Source organism: Hyperoodon ampullatus (assembly GCF_949752795.1).
Source record: "Hyperoodon ampullatus genome assembly, chromosome: 11".
NCBI classification, from domain to species: domain Eukaryota; kingdom Metazoa; phylum Chordata; class Mammalia; order Artiodactyla; family Ziphiidae; genus Hyperoodon; species Hyperoodon ampullatus.
The window spans coordinates 65,464,551-65,488,083 of NC_136924.1; the positions used below are offsets into that span (position 1 = coordinate 65,464,551).

The 23,533-nt window shown below is 33.3% G+C and overlaps 1 protein-coding gene across 3 annotated transcripts in view; it reads left to right on the forward strand.

Moving 5' to 3' along the window:
• The window catches only part of MON2 (MON2 homolog, regulator of endosome-to-Golgi trafficking), a gene marked incomplete at both ends in the record, with an annotated part of 123,468 nt that overhangs the window by 83,235 nt on the left and 16,700 nt on the right, over positions 1-23,533 (forward strand). For 2 of the 3 annotated variants that reach the window (XM_079715696.1, XM_079715698.1), the window contains 7 exons: positions 2,333-2,961; positions 6,941-7,084; positions 8,005-8,133; positions 11,672-11,862; positions 17,747-17,807; positions 18,944-19,067; positions 22,255-22,462. In XM_079715696.1, coding sequence (XP_079571822.1) covers positions 2,333-2,961; positions 6,941-7,084; positions 8,005-8,133; positions 11,672-11,862; positions 17,747-17,807; positions 18,944-19,067; positions 22,255-22,462 — 1,486 coding nt within the window. Of the gene's footprint in view, positions 1-2,332; positions 2,962-6,940; positions 7,085-7,698; positions 7,717-8,004; positions 8,134-11,671; positions 11,863-17,746; positions 17,808-18,943; positions 19,068-22,254; positions 22,463-23,533 lie in introns of all 3 variants that reach the window. The other variant, XM_079715697.1, reaches the window with a different exon arrangement.

Sequence of the window (23,533 nt, forward strand, 5' to 3'; positions counted from 1 at the left end):
TTTCTTGATGAGTCTGGCTGAAGGTTTGTCAATTTGGTTTATCTTTTCAAAGAAGCAGCTTTTAGTTTCATTGATCTTTTCTATTTTTTTTTTTTAGTCTCTATTTCATTTATTTCTGCTCTGATCTTTATGATTTCTTTCCTTCTACTAACTTTGGGTTTTGTTCTTTTGTCTCTAGTTCATTTAGGTGTAAAGTTAGGTTGTTCATTTGAGATTTTTCTTATTTCCTGAAGTAAGCTCGTACTGCTATAAACTTTCCTATTAGAACTGCTTTTGCTGGCGTCCCAAAGGTTTTGGATCTTTGTACTTTCATTTTCATTTGTCTCTAGGTATTTTTTGATTTCCTCTTTGATTTCTTCAGTGATCCATTGGCTGTTTAGTAGCATATTGTTTAGCCTCCACTTGTTTGTGGGTTTTTGCAGTTTTTTTCTTGTAGTTGAAAATTTTGCCATTTGCAGCAACATGGGTAGACTTGCAGGGCATTATGCTAAGTGAAGTAAGTCAGACAGAGAAAGACAAATACTGTATGATATCACTTCTATGTAGAATCTAAAAAATACAACAAACTAGTGAATATAACAAAAAAGAAGCAGACTCACAGATACAGAGAACAAACTAGTGGTTACCAGTGGGGACAAGGAGCAAGTGGGGCAATATAGGGGTGGGGGACTGGGAGCTGCAAACTATTGGGTATAAGATAGGCTACAAGGATGTATTTTACAACACTGGAATATAGCCAGTATTTTGTAATAATTGTAAATAGAGTGTAACCTTTAAAAATTGTATAAAAAATTTAAAAATATTTTTAAATAATGCGGTTAATATTTTTAACATAACCATGTGCAATATATAATTATATCTAGTCTTTTAGAAAGAAGACTTCTTCCTAGACATAGAATATATTCATGAAAGAATTGCTGGGTTTTTTCCTTCCTATGGCATGGAATATTCTAAATCTGAGACTTGGTCACCATTCTGGTGGGGAAATGTAATGTTTCATCTGACTTTTGGACTGGAATGGCAACAAGCAGAAGTATTTTGTTTGTTGTTTTGATAGTTTTTAGACAAAAATTTTTAAAACTCTTTGAACAGTTTACTGAAAAATCTGTTTTTTATTGTATGTAAATTATACTTCAATTAAAAAAAAAAGAGTATGGAGAGCAAGAGGCGTATAACTGGGCAAGTGTTATCATTTATCCTATAAAGGCAGAGCAGTACTTAACTGTTTTATACCAGACTTAGTTCCAGCTTTCCAATTAACTGAATGCTTCCTCAGTCATATGGGTTTATCCCTGCTTGAAAAAACATCTAGTCTTTGATAGCTTTTGTGAAGTGAAATTCTTTAAACCTCAATTATCTCTATTTCATAGCCAACTTATGTTATCCTTTGCAGAATGTCAGTTCCTCTGATTTTTGCATTATTTAAATACAAATAGGTGGGTAATAATCCATGCTACTAACAAAGCCATTGGGCTAGATGTCTGTAGGAACAAGATCATTTTTTGCTGGGCTTTATAGGAACAAACCACACCTGGCCATAGAGAGTTTCATTATAAACGTGCTTAGTTGGTCACAGGAGTAGAGCAAGAGATTGAATTGATTAGTGGAAACAACAGCTACCATTCAGCCCATGCTCTGCTGATGGTAGATCAGTCGACTCGGTTTTACATGGGAGAAATAAATTTAGACTCATTGTAAAAGGACAGTCTAATCTTTATGGTGCATTTTCTCCTGGAAACTCACTGATGGGGGAAAAATGTTTAAGAAAATTCCACAACTGTAAAATTATTTAAATATGAAAACCAAAGTGTAAAGTTAAGATTTTTATGGAGTATGATTTACAGTTTATTTTAAACATTTAGACAGATAAAAAAACGTGTATCATACTGTTATAACTTTTCCAATATGCTTAAGAATGGGAACATCTTACTTAATCATTAATAACGATAGATGGATAGACTGAAGATGTTACTGAAAAGTTTTTGTTTTCACCCTCTTAAGTTTTTATTCTGTTCTCCTTAGGTAGAAGTACTAGAATAGAAACATGTATACATACATTTACAGAGTTTTATTTTTAAGACCAAAACCTTGTTTGATATACTCATTATCCTCTTCTTGATGCTGTTTGTTCCTGTAGCTGACAAAAATTTTTTACTGGATTTTTGGGTTGTAATGATTTTAATTCACATTGTTAGTACCTTAGCGTATTTTTTCTCGTTCTGTAGGAATTTAAGCAGAAAAATAAAGCAAATAAACTTTAAACTGTCTAATAGTAAGAGAAAATTTGATCTCTTTTATGGTGATAAAATTTTTTTTCCTCTTCCTAATATAGGAGATTTTTCAAGAGCATGGGATGTTCTTCTTGACCATATACAATCAGCAGCGCTCAGCAAAAACAATGAAGTATCTCTGGCTGCGCTGAAAAGCTTCCAGGAAATTTTACAGATTGTGACCCCTGTCAGAGACTCAGATAAGCCTGAGACACCACCTGCAGTTAATGTCCCTGTGCCTGTCCTTTTAGGGTCCCTATCAGGCCCTGGCCTGAACAGGCCATTTGTAAGAACAGATTCCATTGGAGAAAGACTTGGAAGATACAGCAGCTCTGAGCCACCCGTAGTTACTGATGAGCTTGAAGATTTGAATCTCTGGTGGGCTGCATGGAATACCTGGTATAGAGTTGGATCTGAAAGCACTAAGCCTCCTATTACTTTTGATAAACTAACTTTCATTCCCAGCCAGCCTTTTCTTACAGCTTTAATTCAGATATTTCCAGCTCTTTACCAACACATAAAAACTGGTTTCAACATGGATGATTTGCAAAAGTTGGGAGTCATACTACACAGTGCCGTTTCAGTCCCAATAAGTTCAGATGCATCCCCTTTCATTCTTCCATCTTACACTGAAGCAGTTTTGACAAGTTTACAGGAAGCTGTACTTACAGCTCTAGATGTTCTCCAAAAGGTAATAGAATTTTAGTGGCTGTCTAAGCAATATTGTATATGATTCTCTGGAACTTCTTTTACTTTGCTATATATTTTTTGGGATAGATTCTGGATCATCAAGATTGTTGTGTATGTATACTTTGGGATGAATTCAAGATTGTAAAGATCCAGTTATTTTTAAAACTTTTATTTTTCTAATATATTTTAAAAGGTATTTCAGGTTTATTTTGAGAGTCTTTAAGAAACTCCCTGCATTCTCTTGCTTCTATTCACCAGCTTTTTTGGTTTGTTCATGCAACTCTTCATGAGAGGATATACTTTTGGAATGACGACTTTAGTAAAGTATTTCTATAATTAGAAAATTAATAAGCCATGGGATTATATTTTGTCTTTTTCATCTGTACTTAAATTTAGCTCTGGAATTGTTGGAAGCCTATATTTTTTAAAAAAGAAGTAAGAATAAATTTATGAAGTATTTTTCTCACAGAAATTTTAAAAAGATATATTTTAACCTATGTGTGTTTTGTTACTGCAAAATATATATGTATATATATATTAAAACAGACCTAAAAATTATTGAGCAGATTCCAGTTAGCAAGCAAGACCAGATCAAAATCAAAGAATTTTTTAAACTGTCAAGTTCATTATTAGCACAATTCACATCAACCAAAATGCTAAACAAAAAAATGCCACCTTTCGAAGAGCCAGCAATCCCAACAAAGTAGCTATGACATTCTAACAAAACTAAAATGGAAGTATTAGATTCTGATTACACATGTGTTATCAGTAGCCATTTGTGTACTGAAGATCATGTTTTCTAATTAAATGATTGCCTTATATCCAACTGGATTGAAGAAAACTTTCACAGTAAGAATGGTGGTTTCTACTACACCATAATACGCCTTGAATGACTCTGGAGAAAGTCTAGCTGAGCAGTAATTCCTTGATCTCTTTACCCCTAGTTACACTGTGCAGAGAAACAAATTGTGTAGAAACTTAAAATCTAAGAGAATCTGGCATTTTAAAAACTTTATTGTAGGGATATAAGTTCTCCCTAATTGAAATCAGAAGAGCTGCTTTTATTTTCAGTGGGGGAAGAAAAGTAGCCTGTCAATAATAACTTTTTTCTCCCTGACTGTGAACATAAGTTGCTTATAGACTGCCTTAGAGGGAATGGAAAAGTTAATATATTAGAGAAAGAGAGCATAGGCTTTGTGAGATACCCATAATCTAGAACTTTCAGATGTTTAACCCAAGCTTTTATATATGTGCAGAGGATAGTAAACAAAAGGAAACAACAAACCCCCAAAACTTTTTTCCAGGGAAAAATGTATATAATTTTATTTAGGAAAAAAACTGCTGCTTTCACAGTAAGAAAACAAATAGAATCATTCATCCCAATTACTAGGAATTTGTTCTAAGCTTTGAACTTTTAATGGCTTTGAAAGCAATATATACCTTCAGTTGGGAACTTAGGAAGTTTTATTGTTGGAAACTTAGGAAGTTTTATTTATATAAATTGATATCATTTTGCATTACTAATTTTCACTCTAGCCGTTGTTTATTACTTATGTGATTATCTAAATGATGTTTCATAATACTTGAATGTGATTCAAATATATGGGGTCTTTAATATTTCCTAACAGAAAACATATTTCATTATTAGTAAAGGGTGTTTTTATTTTTTCTTTCTTTTTCTTTTTCCAAGTAAGGGTGTTTTTATATTTCCCCCCACAGGTGTCAGAAAATTTTTTCACAAGCAAAATTTACTTGCTTTGGGACTTTATTCATTAACTAATAAGCTATTCTGCAAAACATTTTATTGATTAAAAGCAGTTTTCCTTCCTAAAGGAAAAACTCATTTCTAATTTCATGTTTACCCTTACATTGTTTAGGGTTTCAGGGTCATAGTCTTTTCCTTGGTTGTCAAATCACTAGTTCACAACCAAAATGATTTAGTCATGTAGGCTAACTTTTTTTTTTTGGCCAAGATATTTTGGCATACATGGGGGACCTGAGAATTTGATTATCTGCTTTCCCTAAGTTCTGAGATCAGGAGACTGCATTTATCTTATTTATTGCCACACGGATTGAATTATTTTAAATGACTTAATAAGAGAAACCTTGAACCATGTCAGAGGTTAGATGTCCAGTTTCTTTTCTTTTTTTCACATACACAGTTTTCAAGGACTAATAAGAACTGTTGTCCAGATTGCTTATTGATTCTTAGCTTTTGGACTAAAATCTGTTACCAGATTTATATATAGGCTTTTCTGATAAACTTCAGAATACTGAAGAAAGCCAATAATAACTTTTTCTTAGATGAAGTTTGTTGTAAAAAAAAAAAAGAAAAAAGAGTTGGTTCCATATTATGCATTTTAAGATTCCAGAATTCAACTGTAACACTATTAGTTTTTAGTTTTTTGTTTTTTGTTTTTTAATAAAGGACCACTGAAAATCAAAACATATAGTCCAGGTCATTATTTGTTGCTAAGGTATTTTCAGAAAAATTTTGATACTTAGTTTTCTAAGGTCTCCACACAGACTTTTCCCTCCCTCCCTCCCTCCCTCCCTCCTTCTCTCTCTTCCTCCCTTCCTTTGTCACTGAAAATAAAAGAATTCATTTAGGGTAATTATATCTTTTCCACAGTAATTACTACTTGTTTACTTGTAAGAGTTAAGACTCAGCAAGGGGTTAATAAAGAAGACCGTGAAACTATTAGAAGTAGTTAGTAGAGAGAATTTTTTTAGGCTGTATACCTTTCAAGTTCATGATTCACTGTTTCGGAGAAAAGTAACCAAGTAGGGAAAGATGGTATTAGATATCTTTGTTCTACTTTCACATTGTAATTATAGGATAATCTAACGTACTAATGGGCAGCACTTTGCTTATCTACTTTGTACCTCAAGATAATTTTATCTAAAACACCAGTTAAAGCTAAATGGCTACCTCTTCTCTGAGGGAAAATAAAACTAGTCTTTTATCTGACAGGTTAAAAAAGCCATGATTGCATGAAAATATAAATGTTGTACACATCTTTTTAAAGAAATTCCTTAAAATTTTGAAATGCTTTGAATTTTGATTTTGTATTTTGAGGGTACCTCAAATGTAGAATGATCATGCTTTTTGTTTTGTAAAGCACAAATATATTTTAGATACTCCATAACATATCATTAAATATTTTTCCCACAGAGAGAAACGAACACTAAAACAGGAAAATATGAAAGGATGGGAGGAGAAAACACATAAAACATAAGACATAAAAACATAAGATTTATTTTTAAGTACTTTCAATGTATTTGAAGTAATTAAAATCTGCAGTGTCAGAATATGTATTCTTTGTTTTTTGAAATTATTTGTAGCATTAAGTTTAATTTCTATTAAATTTTTAAAATTTTCTTGTTTTAAATCAAGTCTATATATTTAGATACATTAGACACTAAATATACTCTGCCCTGTTAAAAATTAATATACTGTATACATTTCTTTTAGAAACAAATTTTTATTCATAACTTATTTTCCCGACTGTAATGAACATGATTATTTGTTAAAGTCTGTGGACCAGGCATGATACAGGAATCAGCTGTCATTTCAATAAATTAATGCCATCACTTAAGTAGAAGTCAATATCATCTTAGTCAGTGAAGCATTGTAAATGGTCTGATGGGTATATTACTGAACAAATGATCAGATTGTGGAACCTCAGAACTGCCTGGGTTTTCTCTTTAAGTGCTTGCCCTTTGTTTAGTCTGCTAAGTAATGAGCCACACTTTTAATTAAAAAACGTTTTTTAACTGATTAATTCATTTAGCCTACACTTTATTCAATAATAGTTTAAAATAGCTTAAATGTCCTTCAGGGCTTATAAAAAATTGTATAATAATTAACATAAAATAAGACAGTCTTTTCGATTCTTTGGTTAAACAAAAGCATATACAGTAAAGAACTTACTGGAGTTCAGATTATGCATTCTACTATTCATATATTGTTTTTATAGGCCATCTGTATAGGACCGGAAAACATGCAGATAATGTATCCAGCTATATTTGACCAGTTATTGGCATTTGTAGAATTTTCCTGTAAACCTCCACAGTATGGACAGCTAGAAACAAAACACATTGCAAATGCAAAATATAATCAGGTAATTTGCTATAAATTATATTTACTCTGTAAGATTTCATGGCTTATAAATATAGTCAGTTCCACCTAAGATGGACTTTGATTATCCCAGAAAATTTTCATTCACAAATAAACTTTCATATGTATGTTAACAGTTTAAGCTGAAAAGAAACACTATTTGGAAGACCTTTTCTGTGTTCCTTTTGTGTGTTCGTTTGTTTATTACTTTCTTTTCCCAAGTGGTTCTCCAGAAAGTTTGGCCTTTCATGTTACTCTTTCTTCGAAGTTCCTTTCTTTGTGTCCTCATCCCACTATAAAATGGCTTCTAAATCCCTAAGCCTAATCTTATCTAAAATAGATATCTGCAATACAAAATGAAGAAATCTGTGTGTACTAAATAAGTCTACTACTGGTGTGAAATTTAGTTGGATTTTACATAAAAGATTTTTATAGCCATAGTTGGCAAATTTTAACTTTGTTTTGGCTTAGGGGAAAAGTAAATTTCTGAATGCATGCACATGCTGATTTTGTTCACTCAACATAAAAATTATAATTTTACATGGTCCGAAACATAGTTTTAATGTGTATTAACTTTTCTCATTCTATTTGTCTTGCAACACAATGGAATCACAATAGATCCAACTATTTGCACCGGTGAGTTAAATTTCCTAAAATTGTCCTAACCTATTGGCAACAAATAAAGTACATCTTTCCCAGTTTTTGATAGAATGCTCTATGTACTTTTTCTGATAGTTATAATTTTTGCCTGGCTGAAAATTATTCTTTCATGAAGTACATATCTCTTTGAAAACTTTGCATGTAATATAATCTGGCCTAAAATCAAGGTCTAAACTTTAAGACAAAGAAGCTTTCGCTTTGAAAGCAATATGATTTCATTTAATCTCATTTTTATTTTAACTCTGTGAAAATATTACTTTCTAGGCGGAATGGGTAGCCTTGAATTATGTACCATTTGCTGAAAGGTCTTTAGAAGTAGTTGTGGATTTATACCAAAAAACAGCCTGTCACAAAGCAGTGGTGAATGAGAAGGTACTCCAGAATATTATTAAGGTATTTTTTTTTTTATTTCCATACTTTCATTTAATAATGTCAGTATTATTGAAATTTCTCTTTAGGTAATAATATATTATCATACATTGAGATAAATGGAAAATATACTTTGTTATTATTTATAGTTAACTCTTCTCCAACATTCATGGATATTATTTAGGAAGCAAATTTTTTTTAAATTTATTTATTTATTTTTGGCTGTGTTGGGTCTTCGTTTCTACGTGAGGGCTTTCTCTAGTTGTGGCCAGCGGGGGCCACTCTTCATTGCAGTGCGTGGGCCTCTCACTATCGCGGCCTCTCGTTGCGGAGCACAGGCTCCAGATGAGCAGGCTCAGTAGTTGTGGCTCACGGGCCCAGTTGCTCCACGGCATGTGGGATCCTCCCAGACCATGGCTCAAACCCGTGTCCCCTGCATTGGCAAGTGGATTCTCAACCACTGCACCACCAGGGAAACCCAGGAAGCCATTTTTTTAAAACGAGAAGGCTTTTTTAATGAAAAATATTTTAAAGTAAGAGTGCATTAGATTTTTTATGATTATTAAATTTTGCCACATAAGACAATAAGCATCCTGTTTCTTAGGACAGGATGCTCTATGATTTTGGGGCAGATGAGCCTGAGAGTGTTTCTCATCTGTAGAAGAACGGTAATACCAATACAAATTTCATGTCTTTTGTTTTGTTTTGTTTTGCTTTTTTTTTTTTTTGGTACGCGGGCCTCTCACTGTTGTGGCCTCTCCCGTTGTGGAGCACAGGCTCCGGACGTGCAGGCTCAGCGGCCATGGCTCATGGGCCCAGCCGCTCCCCGGTATGTGGGATCTTCCCGGACCGGGGCAGGAACCCATATCCCCTGCATCGGCAGGCGGACTCTCAACCACTGCGCCACCAGGGAAGCCCCCAAATTTCATGTCTTAACCATTAAGAGATTCAATTGAGATATGGCATTTAATGATACTTGCCAAGTAGTCAGTGTTGAATAAAAAGTTAGGTTCCCCCTTCCCTCAATAGTCAAGGAAATAACTAAACTGCCTAGGGGATCTTGGCAAGGATTAACAGAAGTAACATTTGAAGAAGGAGTACCAGCAAAAAGGGAGAAGGAGATATAGATCAATTAAGCAATATAAAAGATCATGGTATATTTTTAAAGCAGTGTTGAGAAATCCCACTTAGGGAGGTGGCAGGGCCTGGAATAGGTCTGAAAAAGTGGCTATGGGTATTACAAGCCATCATAAGGCATCAGATTTTATTGTTTAACCATTGAAGGTTTGAACATGGAGGAGTGACATGAATCAGTTTGAATTTTTTTTTTTTTTTTTTTTTTTTGCGGTATGTGGACCTCACGCTGTTGTGGCCTCTCCCGTTGTGGAGCACAGGCTCAACGGCCATGGCTCATGGGGCCAGCCGCTCCGCGGCACGTGGGATCTTCCCGGACCGGGGCACGAACCCGTGTCCCCTGCATCGGCTGGCGGGCTCTTAACCACTGCGCCACCAGGGAAGCCCCAGTTTGAATTTTTTAAGGAATTAAATAATCAGTTTTCTGTACTCCAGAACACTTCATTGATGCCACTTACTACATTGCATTGTGGTTAATTGGACAAGGCTCTTCCTTCCTCAGAAATTGTGAGCTTCGTGACAGCAAGAACTGAATTTTCCAGTTCCATATACATTTACTGAGTGTATACTATATACCATTCTCTGTATTAGTTGCTTAAATATTTTAAAAAAATAAATATATAAATCAAATATATTTGTTGTGCTTAATATTCCCTTGACATTGGTAAAATATTAATCTAGTAGTAAACCATACTTCTCATTTATCTAATCTTGAGTTATAACATGTTAATTCAGAGTGGCCGGTGTATAATTTAGTATTCTTTTGTTTGCATATGACACAAATTCAGGCTCTGACTAGCTTTAACAATAAAGGGGCAGGCTTAGTTGGAAAATTCAGAGATGGAGGGCTTTAGGATTGGTTGATCCAGTGGTTCAGTACTATCACCAAAAACCAAAAATTTTTTCCCTGTTCTGCTTTCTAAGGGGTTGACTGCATCCTAACTATGTTTCCTCTCATAGTTGTAGGCTAATAAAGGGATTATATGTCAATAGCAGGTGTGTGTGTGTGTGTGTGTGTGTGTGTGTGTGTGTGTGTGTGTTAGATTCTTCTTAAGTTGCTAAAATTAAGTGAATTGGCTTTAGTCCCATGCCCAGTCTTGAACCAGTGATTATGGCCAGAGAAGTGGAGTAGATTGATTGGCTTAATAAACTAATCATCTCTTTACCCTAATTTCCAACTGGATGTGGGGAGGGGAAAGAGAAATAGATTCTGGGTAGGCTAATTATCTGTTAGTGGAGGCCCATTTCATGCTAATATGTAGTGGTTCACATGTTCACTGTGTGAGTATTCAGTAATCATTTGTGTGGAGGATGATGAAATCAGGTTTTATGTTCACTCCGTAACATTAAAATATGAAAATGTATCTCTTCTACTCTTTATCTTTCTCAGACTAGAATTTTTATATAAAAGCTGAATTTTCAGTCTAATGCACATTATCAGACGGTATGCTGAAACTATTTATTGATGGTGCTCTGGGATAACTCACTGTGATAGTTTGGTCAGTCTAGTCTTCTAGTTGTTGGATAGTACTATGACCAGAGAAATTCATTCTGAACCACTGAATTAGTTCTTTAATGATTAACAGCAACCTGTCTCAGAAGTTGACCAATTAAATAGTAAGTCTCAATATTTTAGTCACTAGACATAGTTCAGATGCTGTGCTGTGTTCTCAAGGGTTAAAGATAAACCAAGTTCTTGAATTATCAACTTTTCTCAAATATTTGGAAAAGGAAAAAACTACATTAAAATATTAGTGTAGAGTATAAAATTCAAAGAAGTTTAAAGATAAAGTATAAGACTTCAAAATAATGATACTCTAGGCCATGTTTACCTAACCATTAGTGAAAAAATATAAGCAGTATTGATCTCTCTTGGATGGGAGAAACCCCATCAGTCAAATTATTTTCTGCCAGGAGAACTATGGCAGAATGCTCTAATTTTATAACATCAAGTTGGAGAAGCTGCAAAATTGTAAGTTTCTTACTCTTAACTTTTCAGAAAACATCCCTATTTTTTCTGATGCGAAACCGAGGTTCAAAAATGTTATTATTCAGTCCTTATTCAGGGTCATTGTTTATAAAATGGACATAGGACTTAAAAGTATATCTTTCTAGGGAATTCCCTGGCAGTCCAGTGGTTAGGACTCTGCGCTTTCAGTGCTGAGGGTGCGGGTTCTATCCCTGGTCAGGGAGCTAAGATCCCATATGCCTCGGGGTGTGGCCAATTAAAAAAAAGTATATTTTTCTAGGCAGTATGATTTGAGGACCATGTCTGAGAATTGGTCTTTCTAGAAAATAATATCCTATTTAAAATGAAAATACCTATGTTATTATTTTTTGCTCTCAGCTATAGTTTTTTTTTAAGTAATTAAAGCTGTGTGTGTTTGTTTTAATTTGTACTTATCTTAAACTGTCTTTATTTTCACAGACTCTTAGGGTTCCTCTCAGTTTGAAGTATTCCTGCCCTTCTGAAAGCACATGGAAACTAGCAGTATCTTCTCTCCTCAAAGTTCTTTCTATTGGGCTACCTGTTGCCCGGCAGCATGCTTCTTCTGGAAAATTTGACAGTATGTGGCCAGAACTAGCCAACACTTTTGAAGACTTTCTCTTTACTAAAAGGTCAGCTTATTCATTTTTACAGTTAAGACAGTCTTTCAAGAAGTACACATTATACCTGTAATTGCTCTAAAAACAGTATTTCTCATTATTCATTCATTAACAAAGTAATTGACTCTTAAGATTGCTAGATTGTATACAAAGAAGAAGTGGATTAGGCATTTATCCACTGGGTACATTATCTGTGAGCAGTGGAGATTTTTGCTCTTTACAGTGTTTTGGTTGTAAGACAGGGGTCTATATATAAGGTCACATGAATGCATCATAATTAAGGAGCCATGGTTTTAATTCGATGAAGTTAAGAATATCCATTTTAAAAATCTGATGCCCATTTAGCATTACAAGAGAAAAACAACTTCAGAAAATGAGGTTTTTTTAGAATAAATAAGATCATTGGTAATAACGAACAGCTCTTTAAGATTTAAGTTTTGCAAAGAAGAATGGAATTTCCATTGTATACATTCCAACTGAGGGTGTATCTTAAGGATGCTATTTTGACCCCTCACTGAATGAGAATAAGGTAATTAGAATACGGAATTTTTTGAATGAGGAGTCTGCTGCAGTCTCTCTAGAGCTGTACTATCTAATACAGCAGTCACTAGTACAATTAACTTAAATTTTTAATTAACTAAGTCACATTAATAATTCAGTTCTTCATTCTCACTAGCCACGTTTCAACATTGCCATGTGTGGCTAGTGGTTGCTCTAGTGGGTACTGCAGATCATTGAACATTCCCATCATCACAGGAAGTTCTGTTTGGCAGCACTAATCTCAAATGTGCCATTTTACTAAAGATGGACTTACCAGTAATAGCTGTGATAGGTAGGTAGTCTTCAGTACTCCTACAATCTAATTTTCCTTTGTGCTATAGTGGTGAAATTCTATGACAACAAAATTTTTTCTATTTTTTTATCCATTAATCATTTTTTAAAACTATAGAATGATGAATGTGTCATGCACTGCTATTTAATCATTAAAAATGGTTAGTTTGAAACCATTTAAATTATAAATTTCATATACTTGAAGAAAAACCTACATTGGCATATTGATAATGATCAGATGAGTCTACAACAGAATGATTTAACTGAAGAGTTTCTATCTTTCTAATGTGGTTTAGTTATTAAGTAAAGAAAAGTTGTAGAGTGCAGAAGGTTAACTTAAATTTTTCTCTATAAAGGCTTATCTGATATTTCAGAATTGGAAGTAATGACATGTGATCGTAATTTCTGTTTCCATAACTGGTCAGACTTTGTTTTGCTTTCTTATATATTTCTCAACTCTAGAAATCTTATTAATACCAATGCAAGCATATTCTTTGTATTGAATATATGCAGGAAAATCATAGTGACTCACAAAGCATATCTAAGCAAATTCTGTTTTCATTTTTAAAATAACCCTGGGTATTTGCGTTCCTTTGTGGACTCTGTTGCCTAAGTCACTAAGGTAATTTGTATGAAGCAAACAGATTTAGAAATTTAAACTTTTCTTTTTCTTTCTCAATTATCTGTCTGTATATGCATGTTGCCCTATTAATAAGTTGAATGAGCTTAGATCAGTTTTTTTGAAATGAGTAAAACTTCTTTAAGAATTTCTTTTCCTATGACTCTTTCCACCATCTTTCTTCTCAAGTTTCTTATTGAACATTCTTCATTTTCCAGGCTTTGTTCTTATTTTATTAAATTCAGTTTCTTAAGTAATTTCTTTGTATACAGGAAAGTAAGTAGAGAAACAAAGGCCTAATAATAGGTAATTAACATTTTATGTAATTTTTGTATTCATGAAGTTGTAGTATAATTTCATTGCAGTATTTTGCCTGTTGGAGGCCCTGCTTACATTAAAGGTTTGAGTATATTGAGTATGTTGAAAAATCACACAGTTTAAGAAACAGTTAACATAGAGGATAAGAGCATTGACTCAGGAGCCAAATTACCTGGATTCAAATCCCAACTGTACAACTTTGTAACTGTGATATTTTGTACAAGTTATTTATCTTTCAGTGACTCATTTTGCTCATCTGCTAAATAGGAATAGTAATGCTACCTAACTCATAGGGTTATTGTGAGGATTAAATCATTTAAATGAATGCTTAGAATAGTTCCTGGAATGTAAGTGCTTCTATTAAAATGCTTGCTCCTGCTATTATCCTCATAATCATTATTTCTTTCACTTAAGAGAAGCTGACATTATCCATATCCTTTAGCATGAAAAAGCTATATTTTAAACTAAAAACTTAAAGACCCAAAACTCTAAATAACTGGGACTAGGAAATTTACCCCAAAATTTGTGTATTTTTTAAATGGCTAGAAAAAAAATAAAGGTACTAAATTCTGGTACTAAGTAACACAGAATCAGTGTTCTAAGTTGTGGTTATTCTAGTTACACATTTAAGCCTTCTACTACATGAAGTAGTAGTACTACTCCTGTATTGGGAGTCAGGAGACCTGTGGCCTACTCTTGACTCTGCCACCTACTTTCTGTTCACCTTGAACTGGTCATTTCCTCTCAGTTGGCGTCATTGTCCTTCATTATAAGACTAAATTAATTGATTTGACTAGTTGTAAAAGTCCACAATTATTTTATGTATTTTGACTTAATGTTTTAATCAGTGTTTTTAATTGAATAGTTTACATGGATAAAGCCAATTTAATTTTTATTTCATAGTCCAAAAATACCTTAAGGCTCAAAGTGAAAGCTTTTATTAGTTAGTTGATGATAAAAATGCAGTGCTCACTAAGAGAACTTAAAAACCATGCACATGTTCACAGTTTCATGAGAAGATTTTGTCTTTGTTTTTGTTTTCCAAATAATTGATTACTTTGGAAAATCACAAACTGTTAGATTTTAAATTTTATTTTATGGCACATATACACAATGTTCTATAATTGAAATCTATCAGTAGTAGTATTTGAACAGTAGGAAGAGTGTTTGGAATAGCATGACTTAGGTTTTTAGATAATATGAATATTTGAGTATCTTTTATATTGGAACATTTATAAGTTTTTTAACCTAATTACTGATACTCAAAGACTGTGTGAATAACCATACCTTTCTCTGTGATGTTTCCCAACTGTTTATGGTCTGCAAGCTGCTTTCATACAGTAACAGTAACAGTACAGTAACAAAGAAAACAAATAAAACCAAAATCAACTAGAAGAAACAAGAGGCTTTGGACATCACTGAGGACTATCATAAGTGAATGAATTGTTTAAATGAATGAAAGAAAAACAATTAAAAATGAGAAACATAAGGACTGTAACCTGGTGGACACTTAAAGTCTGTTAGGAATTCATTCAGCCACCCTTTGAGTGCCAAAACATGGTACTTGTCCTCTAGAAGACATGTGGGCTAGTGGCAATTCATACAATAGTCTGTTGACCTTCAGTTAATAAGTACTACCCGAAAGAATTGAAATGAAACGTGTTCACACAAAAACTTGTACACTAATGTTTATAGCAGTATTATAACAGCCAAAAAATGAAAACAATCCAAATGTTCAGCTGATGAATGGATAAATTAAATGTGATATGTACATCCATACAGTGGAATATTCAGCCATAAAAAAGAATGAAATACTGATGCATGTTACAACATAGATGAATCTTGAAAAAATTATGCTAAGTGAAAGAACCCAGACACAAAAGGCCATATATTATATGATCTCATTTATGTGATATATCCAGAATAGGCAAATCAGTAGAGATAGAAAATAGATGAATGGTTATCAGAGTTGGGAGGAGGGTAGAATGGGGAGTGACTACTAATGGATACAGAGTTTCTTTTGGAGGTGATGAAAATGTTCTAGAAGTAAAAGAGGTGACCATTGCACAACTTTGTGAATATACTAAAAAGCTGAATTATGCAGTTTAAAAGGGTGAATTTTATGGTGTATGAATTATATCTCACAAAATAATTTTAATGTACCATTCAGAGAGAACTGATGAAAAATACACATAATACTTTATCAGTTTGAAGCCTCTTTTCTTTCAAATAAAGATTCATGAAAAAAAATTTTTTTTAATTACTAACTACTCCTCAAGCTTAGAGACTATACAGATCTTATATGGCCCATTTGTACCTGCAATATTGACTATCTCCCTTTATAATTTATAGGTAAATTCTGTTAATCATCTGTGTTTTTAAAAGCTCGACCAGTGTTTTTTGATATGCTCACAATATCTAGAAAGGATACTAACTATAAATTAAAATAAATAAACATTAGGGTGAGTTCTGAGATCAGAATATTCAATCTGTGCACAATTGAATCAATTCCTGATTTTATTGATCATTAGGATTAGGAGGAGTGAACCTTTCAGCTTTGTATGCTACTCTCTTCCCTCATTATAAGATATTTTTAAACTACAGTTCAGGGGCTTCCCTGGTGGCGCAGTGGTTAAGAATCCGCCTGCCAATGCAGGGGACACAGGTTTGAGCCCTGGTCCAAGAAGATTCCACAGGCCACGGAGCAACTAAGCACCACAGCTACTGAGCCTGCGCTCTAGAGCCCGTGAGCTACAACTACTGAAGCTCGTGCGCCTAGAGCCTGTGCTCCACAACAAGAGAAGCCACTGAAATGAGAAGCCCTCGCACTGCAATGAAGAGTAGCTCCCCCTCGCCACAGCTAGAGAAAGCCCACGTGCAGCAACAAAGACCCAATGCAGCCAAAAATGAATAAATAAATGAAATCTATTAAAAACATTGGAAGTCTCAAAAAGAAAAATAAGGTTCAGTGTTTCTGATATGTGATCCCAATAATATTAATATTGTATGTTCCTGATAAGCTTTTTTTTTATTAGTACAATAGTTAGCCAATTGGTATTTGTCTTTGTGTGTGTGTGTGTATTTTAATACGTGTGATTAGATAAACCAAATAATACCAAATAGAGCAAAAATAGCTCTAGGTACAAAACTATACTGTACCTCTATATCTAAATATGATAATACTATTTTTACATTTATAACTTTTATAAAAGAGAAGAACTTAGGCTCAAATATCATATAAATCTAGGTTCAAACTGGGGCCTTGTCATTTATTTACGATGTGTTCTTGGTTATATTACTAGCCATTTGAAGCTTCAGTTTCCTCTTCTGTCAATTACATGATAATACATGTGGTTACTGTGGAACATAGGAGATAATGTAAATCTCTTAATACAGTGGCTGGCTCTCTAATTTTTGCTGTCATTATTATTGTTATAATCATTACCATTCTCAGCTGTTTTTTAAGTGCTTAATATTTCATTGTTTCATAAGTTTAATAGAACTATACTGCTCATGCTTATTCAGAGCCACAGGGTCTAGAATTAGCTTTGGTTCCCTTGAAACTGTTGATTTATTCGGATCTTGTTGGAACACTGTTCTGTTTTAGAAAGTCTGAATCAGTCCACTTCTTTCCAGATGTTCTCTATCTTTTACTGTAAAGATATTTAGTATATCATATTTATTACAAATTAATGATCAGTGGGCTGTTGCTGAGTGAATAATTCAGCATCTTGACCAAGGCTCTTTTAACTCTCTCTGAAATTACTGGCAATGTAAGTGAATTCAGTTTTTGTCACAGTGGTAATTTTTGCTGTAACTCCATATGATAGGATCTTTACTTTTCTTTGTTTTTCATTCATAGTATTAAAAGAAGTTTTGTTCTACAGATTTTATTTAGTTCAAGATTGGACTAATTATTTTTGTAGCTAGAATTTCATGTTTGTAATTAGCTTAGTCATTTATACTAATTAATTAAAAATAGTGTTCTTTTAAATAACTGATAATGTTCTAACTTGGGTGAGAAAATATATTTTTTGATACTCGAATTCTGTTTATTTATTTTCTGTTTGTATTTTAAGGAAATATTTTACCTTTAAAAATCAAGTCTTTTATTTATTTATTTTTTAGCATACCTCCAGATAACCTCTCTATTCAAGAATTTCAAAGAAATGAAAGTATTGATGTTGAGGTGAGGAAGCTATTTAAAACATTTTCCTGCGACCATTTATGAAAACCAAATAGTAGAAATGTTGAAACTGTAAAATTGCTTAAAAAAAAAAAAAAAGTAAAGTGATAGGTTGAGCTTGAACCTAAAAGCATTAAAACACAAAGGTTAAAGTTTAATTTTTAAAGCACTGACATTTAAAAAATTAATTTCTTATATTTGTTAGCTTTGTGCTGTGTGCGTGTTGTCCAGATACTTAGTTGTGTCCATTTAATAATTTTAAAAAGCAGTTGATTTAGTAAAATAAATCCATCAGTCAGTAAGCATGTATTTGAGAGCTTACTTTATAGTTTGACAAATCAGATATTTGTATTTCAATTAATCAATAAGTTGCTCAGATTTTTCTATTTTTAACCAGATGTAGAAGCAAATAATGAATGTTTTTTTAAAGAATATATTTTGCTGATTATAACTGGAATTTGAAGAAGTAGCTTTTGGTTATGGATTTTTTTGTTGGGGGGGGGTTATTTTTTCCCTTTAAGTGGGATAAGGGAACTTTTAAATAAAGCAAATCAAATAAATTACATAGAAAGCATAGGCATCATATTGATATATAGATGCACAATATTGCCTTTTGTCCCATTGCTATGTTAACTCTTGAAAACGCTTCTTCAAACTTTTCTTCTTTCTCTTCAAAAGGCAAAATAACACATTGTGTGTTAGAAATAAACTGTTCAACAAAAATGAATATAACTTCTTAATGGCTCATTTTTATGGTTCTAAAAGGAGATTTAAATCATGTTCTTAATCCTGTTTTAGATATTTTATTCTAACATGGATACATTTCATATGCTGATTTTTTTCTCCAGAGTGCTCTTTGCATTTATCATGTTGCAGATCAAAATTTATTGAAGTTGTTGTATAATAAACAGTTTATAGTATTGACTATTTTGTAATAATGTTATTTACTAAGACAGATGAGGGAAACAGACTAATTATCCTGCATGTTAACATTAAAATGGTTGTATAGTTCTATTAAGAAAGATTCTTTAACTGGTTTTCTTTTAAAATAAAATTTAAATTTTACTCTAGAAATTATCATTTGAGTTAGTCTCTTTCAAGAAAAAAAAATACCTTTGAATTTGCATCTTTTGTTTTAGGTAGTTCAGCTTATCAGCACTGAGATACTACCTTATGCCAATTTTATTCCTAAGGAATTTGTTGGTCAGATAATGACTATGCTTAATAAGGGATCAATACATTCTCAGTCATCTTCATTTACAGGTATGTTATTTCAATGATTTTTTTTAATGTTAATAAGTATTGAGGCACTTTTGAAGAAGCTGACTTCTACTAGAAATGTTTACTCCTACAATTGTGGTAAATGTAAACAGGAGAATGGTTAAGAATGTGATATAGAACATTAAGCTTTATGAGGGGAAAACGTGGTAAATATTCTGTGATGAATTAAATTACAAAGCACTTATGGAATCCACCTAAATCATTGCAGGCTGACATAAATCACCAGTTTTGTGAAGTCATGGATTATTGGGAGGTAGTGAATGTGTATTCTGCCACTTAGTAGTTGGTTAAGTGTCAGTTTTTTTTGTTTGTTTTGTTTTGTTTTTTTGCGGTACGTGGGCCTCTCACTGCTGTGGCCTCTCCCGTTGCGGAGCACAGGCTCCAGACGCGCAGGCCCAGCGGCCATGGCTCACGGGCCCAGCCGCTCTGCAGCATGTGGGATCTTCCCAGACCAGGGCACGAACCCATGTCCCCAGCATCGGCAGGCGGACTCTCAACCACTGCGCCACCAGGGAAGCCCCCTGTCAGTTTTGTCATCTGTAAAATAAAGATATTAATACCAACCTCTCAGGACTATAAATTGCAGAGCTAGTTCATTAAAAAAAAAAAAATCCTTAACATTTGTTAAGGGAACTAAGATTTAGTGAATGACCACAGTGTGCAGGGTATTATGCTAGAATATTAATCTCATTCCTCACAACATTTCTGTGAGGATAGGTTCTACTGTATTACAGAGGGGAAATGGGTTTAGAAAGGTTGAAAAAAATTGCCACAGTCTTAAGGCTGGAGACCAAAGTTCATCTTTAAAAAGAACCACATGCTTCTTTTGATGTACCATATTGGGAGATGAGATGTAAGTTGCTTTTTGCTATTATTTCTTTTTTTTAAACCTATGCTCAAGTGTTAAATGTAATCGTGGCACCATAATGTGATTTTTTTTGATGAGATAATTAAAAAGTTCTAAATTTGTGCCATACATATCCTTAGTCCCCAGAATTTAATGGAGCTGTGACTAAATTCTACTAAAGTGTGGTAAACACTTTAAAGAGCATTTCTATGTACAGTTTGACCACTAGATACTGCTTACTTCACAAACTGGTTCTTTTTCCTAGCCCAGACAGTTTTTAAAATTAATCTGGTAAAGTACAGGTTTGAAAACATTAGAACCTCAGAGAAAAAATTTTGAAGTCCATTTATCTTAATTTAGTCAACTTTTTATTAAGAATATTTAAAAATTATAGATAAATTTTTTATAAAATACATTTTAAGAACCATGTTTATAATTATATGTAAATATTCTAAGCTAAATAAGGATTACCAAGTTACCATGTATACTTTTTCTAGCAGTTTTCTGATGATACCTCTTGCCATTTATAATATTAAATGTACCAAGATAAAGAAGGTACGTGTATGTTCTTCCAGTGACTTGACCATTGGACACAAATTTCTCAGCTTTAACTTGGACTTTTCTTTAAACATATACATACAAAGTCTTTCCTGCTAATAAACAAGACCAAGCTATAAACACAGAGGTTCCAGTGATTATTTTTGGTCCCCTGCTCTTAAGTATGATATGACAGCCACAGCTCACAGGCGTTTGAGGAAATCTTCCAGCACAAAAGAGAAAGACCAAAACAAATGAAGAGAGGGTGAAAGAAACTGGTAGGAAAGAGATAAAATGCAGAGCCATAGAAAACATTTATTTAAAAAAATATATAATTAGGATGCTTTAGGAGATAACAGATTTTACATTCATGAAACAAGAAGAATGCTATTAAAATGGAACAATCAGAACACAAGAGAGCTCAAAGAAGCTAAAAATATGATAGCTGAAATATGTTCAATGAAGTGTTGGAAGAAAACATTAAGGAAATATAACCCAGAAGTAGAGCAAAGACAAACAAGTGGACAGTATGAGAAGAAAGAAATAAAATGGATCCGAGGGATCTAACATCTGACAATAGGTCTTCCAGAAAGAGAGAATAGAGAAAAGCTAGGAGAGGAAATTATCAAAGAAACAAACTGAAGATACAAATCTGCAGATTAAAAGCGGTCTCTCAGTACCCAGAATAGTGAAAGAAAAAAGACTCACAATAAGACATGTCATCATGAAATACCAGAATAATAGAAATAAAGAGAAGATGCTAAAAGATTTCAAAAAGAAAAGAAAAAAGTTCAAACACAAAAGAGTTGTATCAAAAGGACATTGCAATTCTCAGGAACACTGGATGCTCAGAGACATTGAGGCTGTGGTTTCATAGTCATAAATGGAAAAGATTTTTAACATGGAGTTTTATACCTAGGCCCACTGTTGGCCAAGTGAGGAGTGTAGAATGGTAATTCTCAAATGTCAGTGTGCATTATCCTCACCTGGAGTGAAGTTATTGCTGGGCTGTAACCCCAGAGTTTCTGATTCAATAAGTCTGGGGTGAGGCATGAGAATTTGCATTTCTAACAAGTTCTCTGGTGGTGCTGATGCTGCTAGGAACCACACTTTGAGTACCACAGTAAAATGACATTTTCAGAAATGTAAGGTCTCAAAATTTTTACTTCCCATTCACTTTCTCAGGTACTACAGAATATGCCCTGTGAAAACAAAGGAGTAAATCAAGAAAAGGGAAAGCATGAGGTCTAGAAAGTAAGATATAACACAAGAGAGAAAAAAACAACTCACAGGGTGAGGCCAAAGACTAGTTCCAGGATATAACTGGACAGTATGTCCAGAGAGCAACTAGTCCAGACTGGAGCAGAGGTCAGGATCCAGGGAAGATGTTGCCAAGAGAAAAAAGAAAGAAAGAAACAGACAAACAAACGGATTATTCCAAGTTTGACCATGTGGAAGATTATTGAGAGGTACTCTAGTGCTGTTGAAGTGTATAAAAAGACCAAGACAAGAAAAATGTTGAAGTGATGAGAGTGGATAGTCTTGCCTTGTTTTTTGACCTTGCAAGGAGGAAAACTGTTCGTGTGTGTGTGTGTGTGTGTGTGTATAGTGTGTGTGTATATATATATATATATATATATATGTATATATATATGGTATAAGTTTTTCATAGATGCTCTTTATCAGTTAAGGAATTTCCTTCTATTCCTAGTTTGCTAAGAATTGTGTCATTAAGGTGTATTTATTTAACCTTGTATTAACCATCAAACATTGTTAATTCTACAGAAGCAGAGATTGATATTCGTTTGAGAGAAGAATTTTCTAAAATGTGTTTTGAAACACTGCTCCAGTTTTCCTTCAGTAACAAAGTCACAACACCTCAAGAAGGCTACATCTCACGAATGGCACTCTCAGTGCTTCTAAAGAGATCTCAAGATGTACTACATCGTTATATAGAGGATGAAAGATTAAGTGGTAAATGCCCTCTTCCAAGGTATATGTATATATGTATTTTTTTAATTAAAGAAGGAAATACACTGTCATAGTTATTAATACTTTTAAAAAGCTCTGGAAATCAAGTGTTTTCATAAGTGATCTGAACTTAACCTGAGGCTGTTTATAATTTTATTTATCCCATACAGTGTAAATATTCATAAGTTTTGCTGCAGATATATTACTGTGTTTATTATGGGGTGCTTTTTCATACTGCTCATGGAGGTTAAGTAATATATGGTATATATACCAAATTACTTATTTTAATTCGAAAAAAATTGAATTCTAAAATATATCTTCTCAAGGATTTCTGGGTAAGGACTTGTAGGTCTGTATGAACACATGATCATGAATCCCTCTAGAGAGAAAATAATAGATAAATCATACTTTATGAACTTCCTAGTTTGTTTTACAGTCATTTCTAGGTTTCTCTGTAAGTCAATCTAGCCATATCTTAGATCTTCTTTTCATCTAATTTGCTTAATTAAGCCCTTGTACCTAAACTGATTTGCTTCTCATGTAGTCAGGCCATGCCAGTTGAAGGGGATCTAGGTCTTTCTGCTAAGCCAAGGCTAAATAAAGTTGGGGTATATATCAGAATTCATCAAAAAATACAGTCATAAATTGCAGTTATGTTGCCAATCTATTTTTTAATGTGTAAGTTAGAGGTTAAAGCAAAGCAAGTGAAGCAAACAGAAAATAATATTGGAAGACAAAGTTATCAAAGTCAGGAAAGAGTTAGGAAAATCATTTCAGGTCCCATCTCATAAAGCAGTAAATCAGTAACCCTAAGTCTTTGTTTACATTCTTATTTACTTAGAATAAATCTCCAGAGTTGGGATTGACCTGTCAAAAGATATAGACATTTTAAAAGGTTTTGATATATATTACAAATTGCCTGTTAGAGACTTCTATCAGTTTATGTTCTCCCAGGAGTATATGACTGTCTTTTCCCTCAATTTTTAGCAGTTTAAAATTATTTGCCATTTTATCACTTATTTTATCTTTTAAAAAATTTGATGAATGAAGAAACAGCCACATAGTAGTTTGCTTTTTAAAAATTTGATGAATG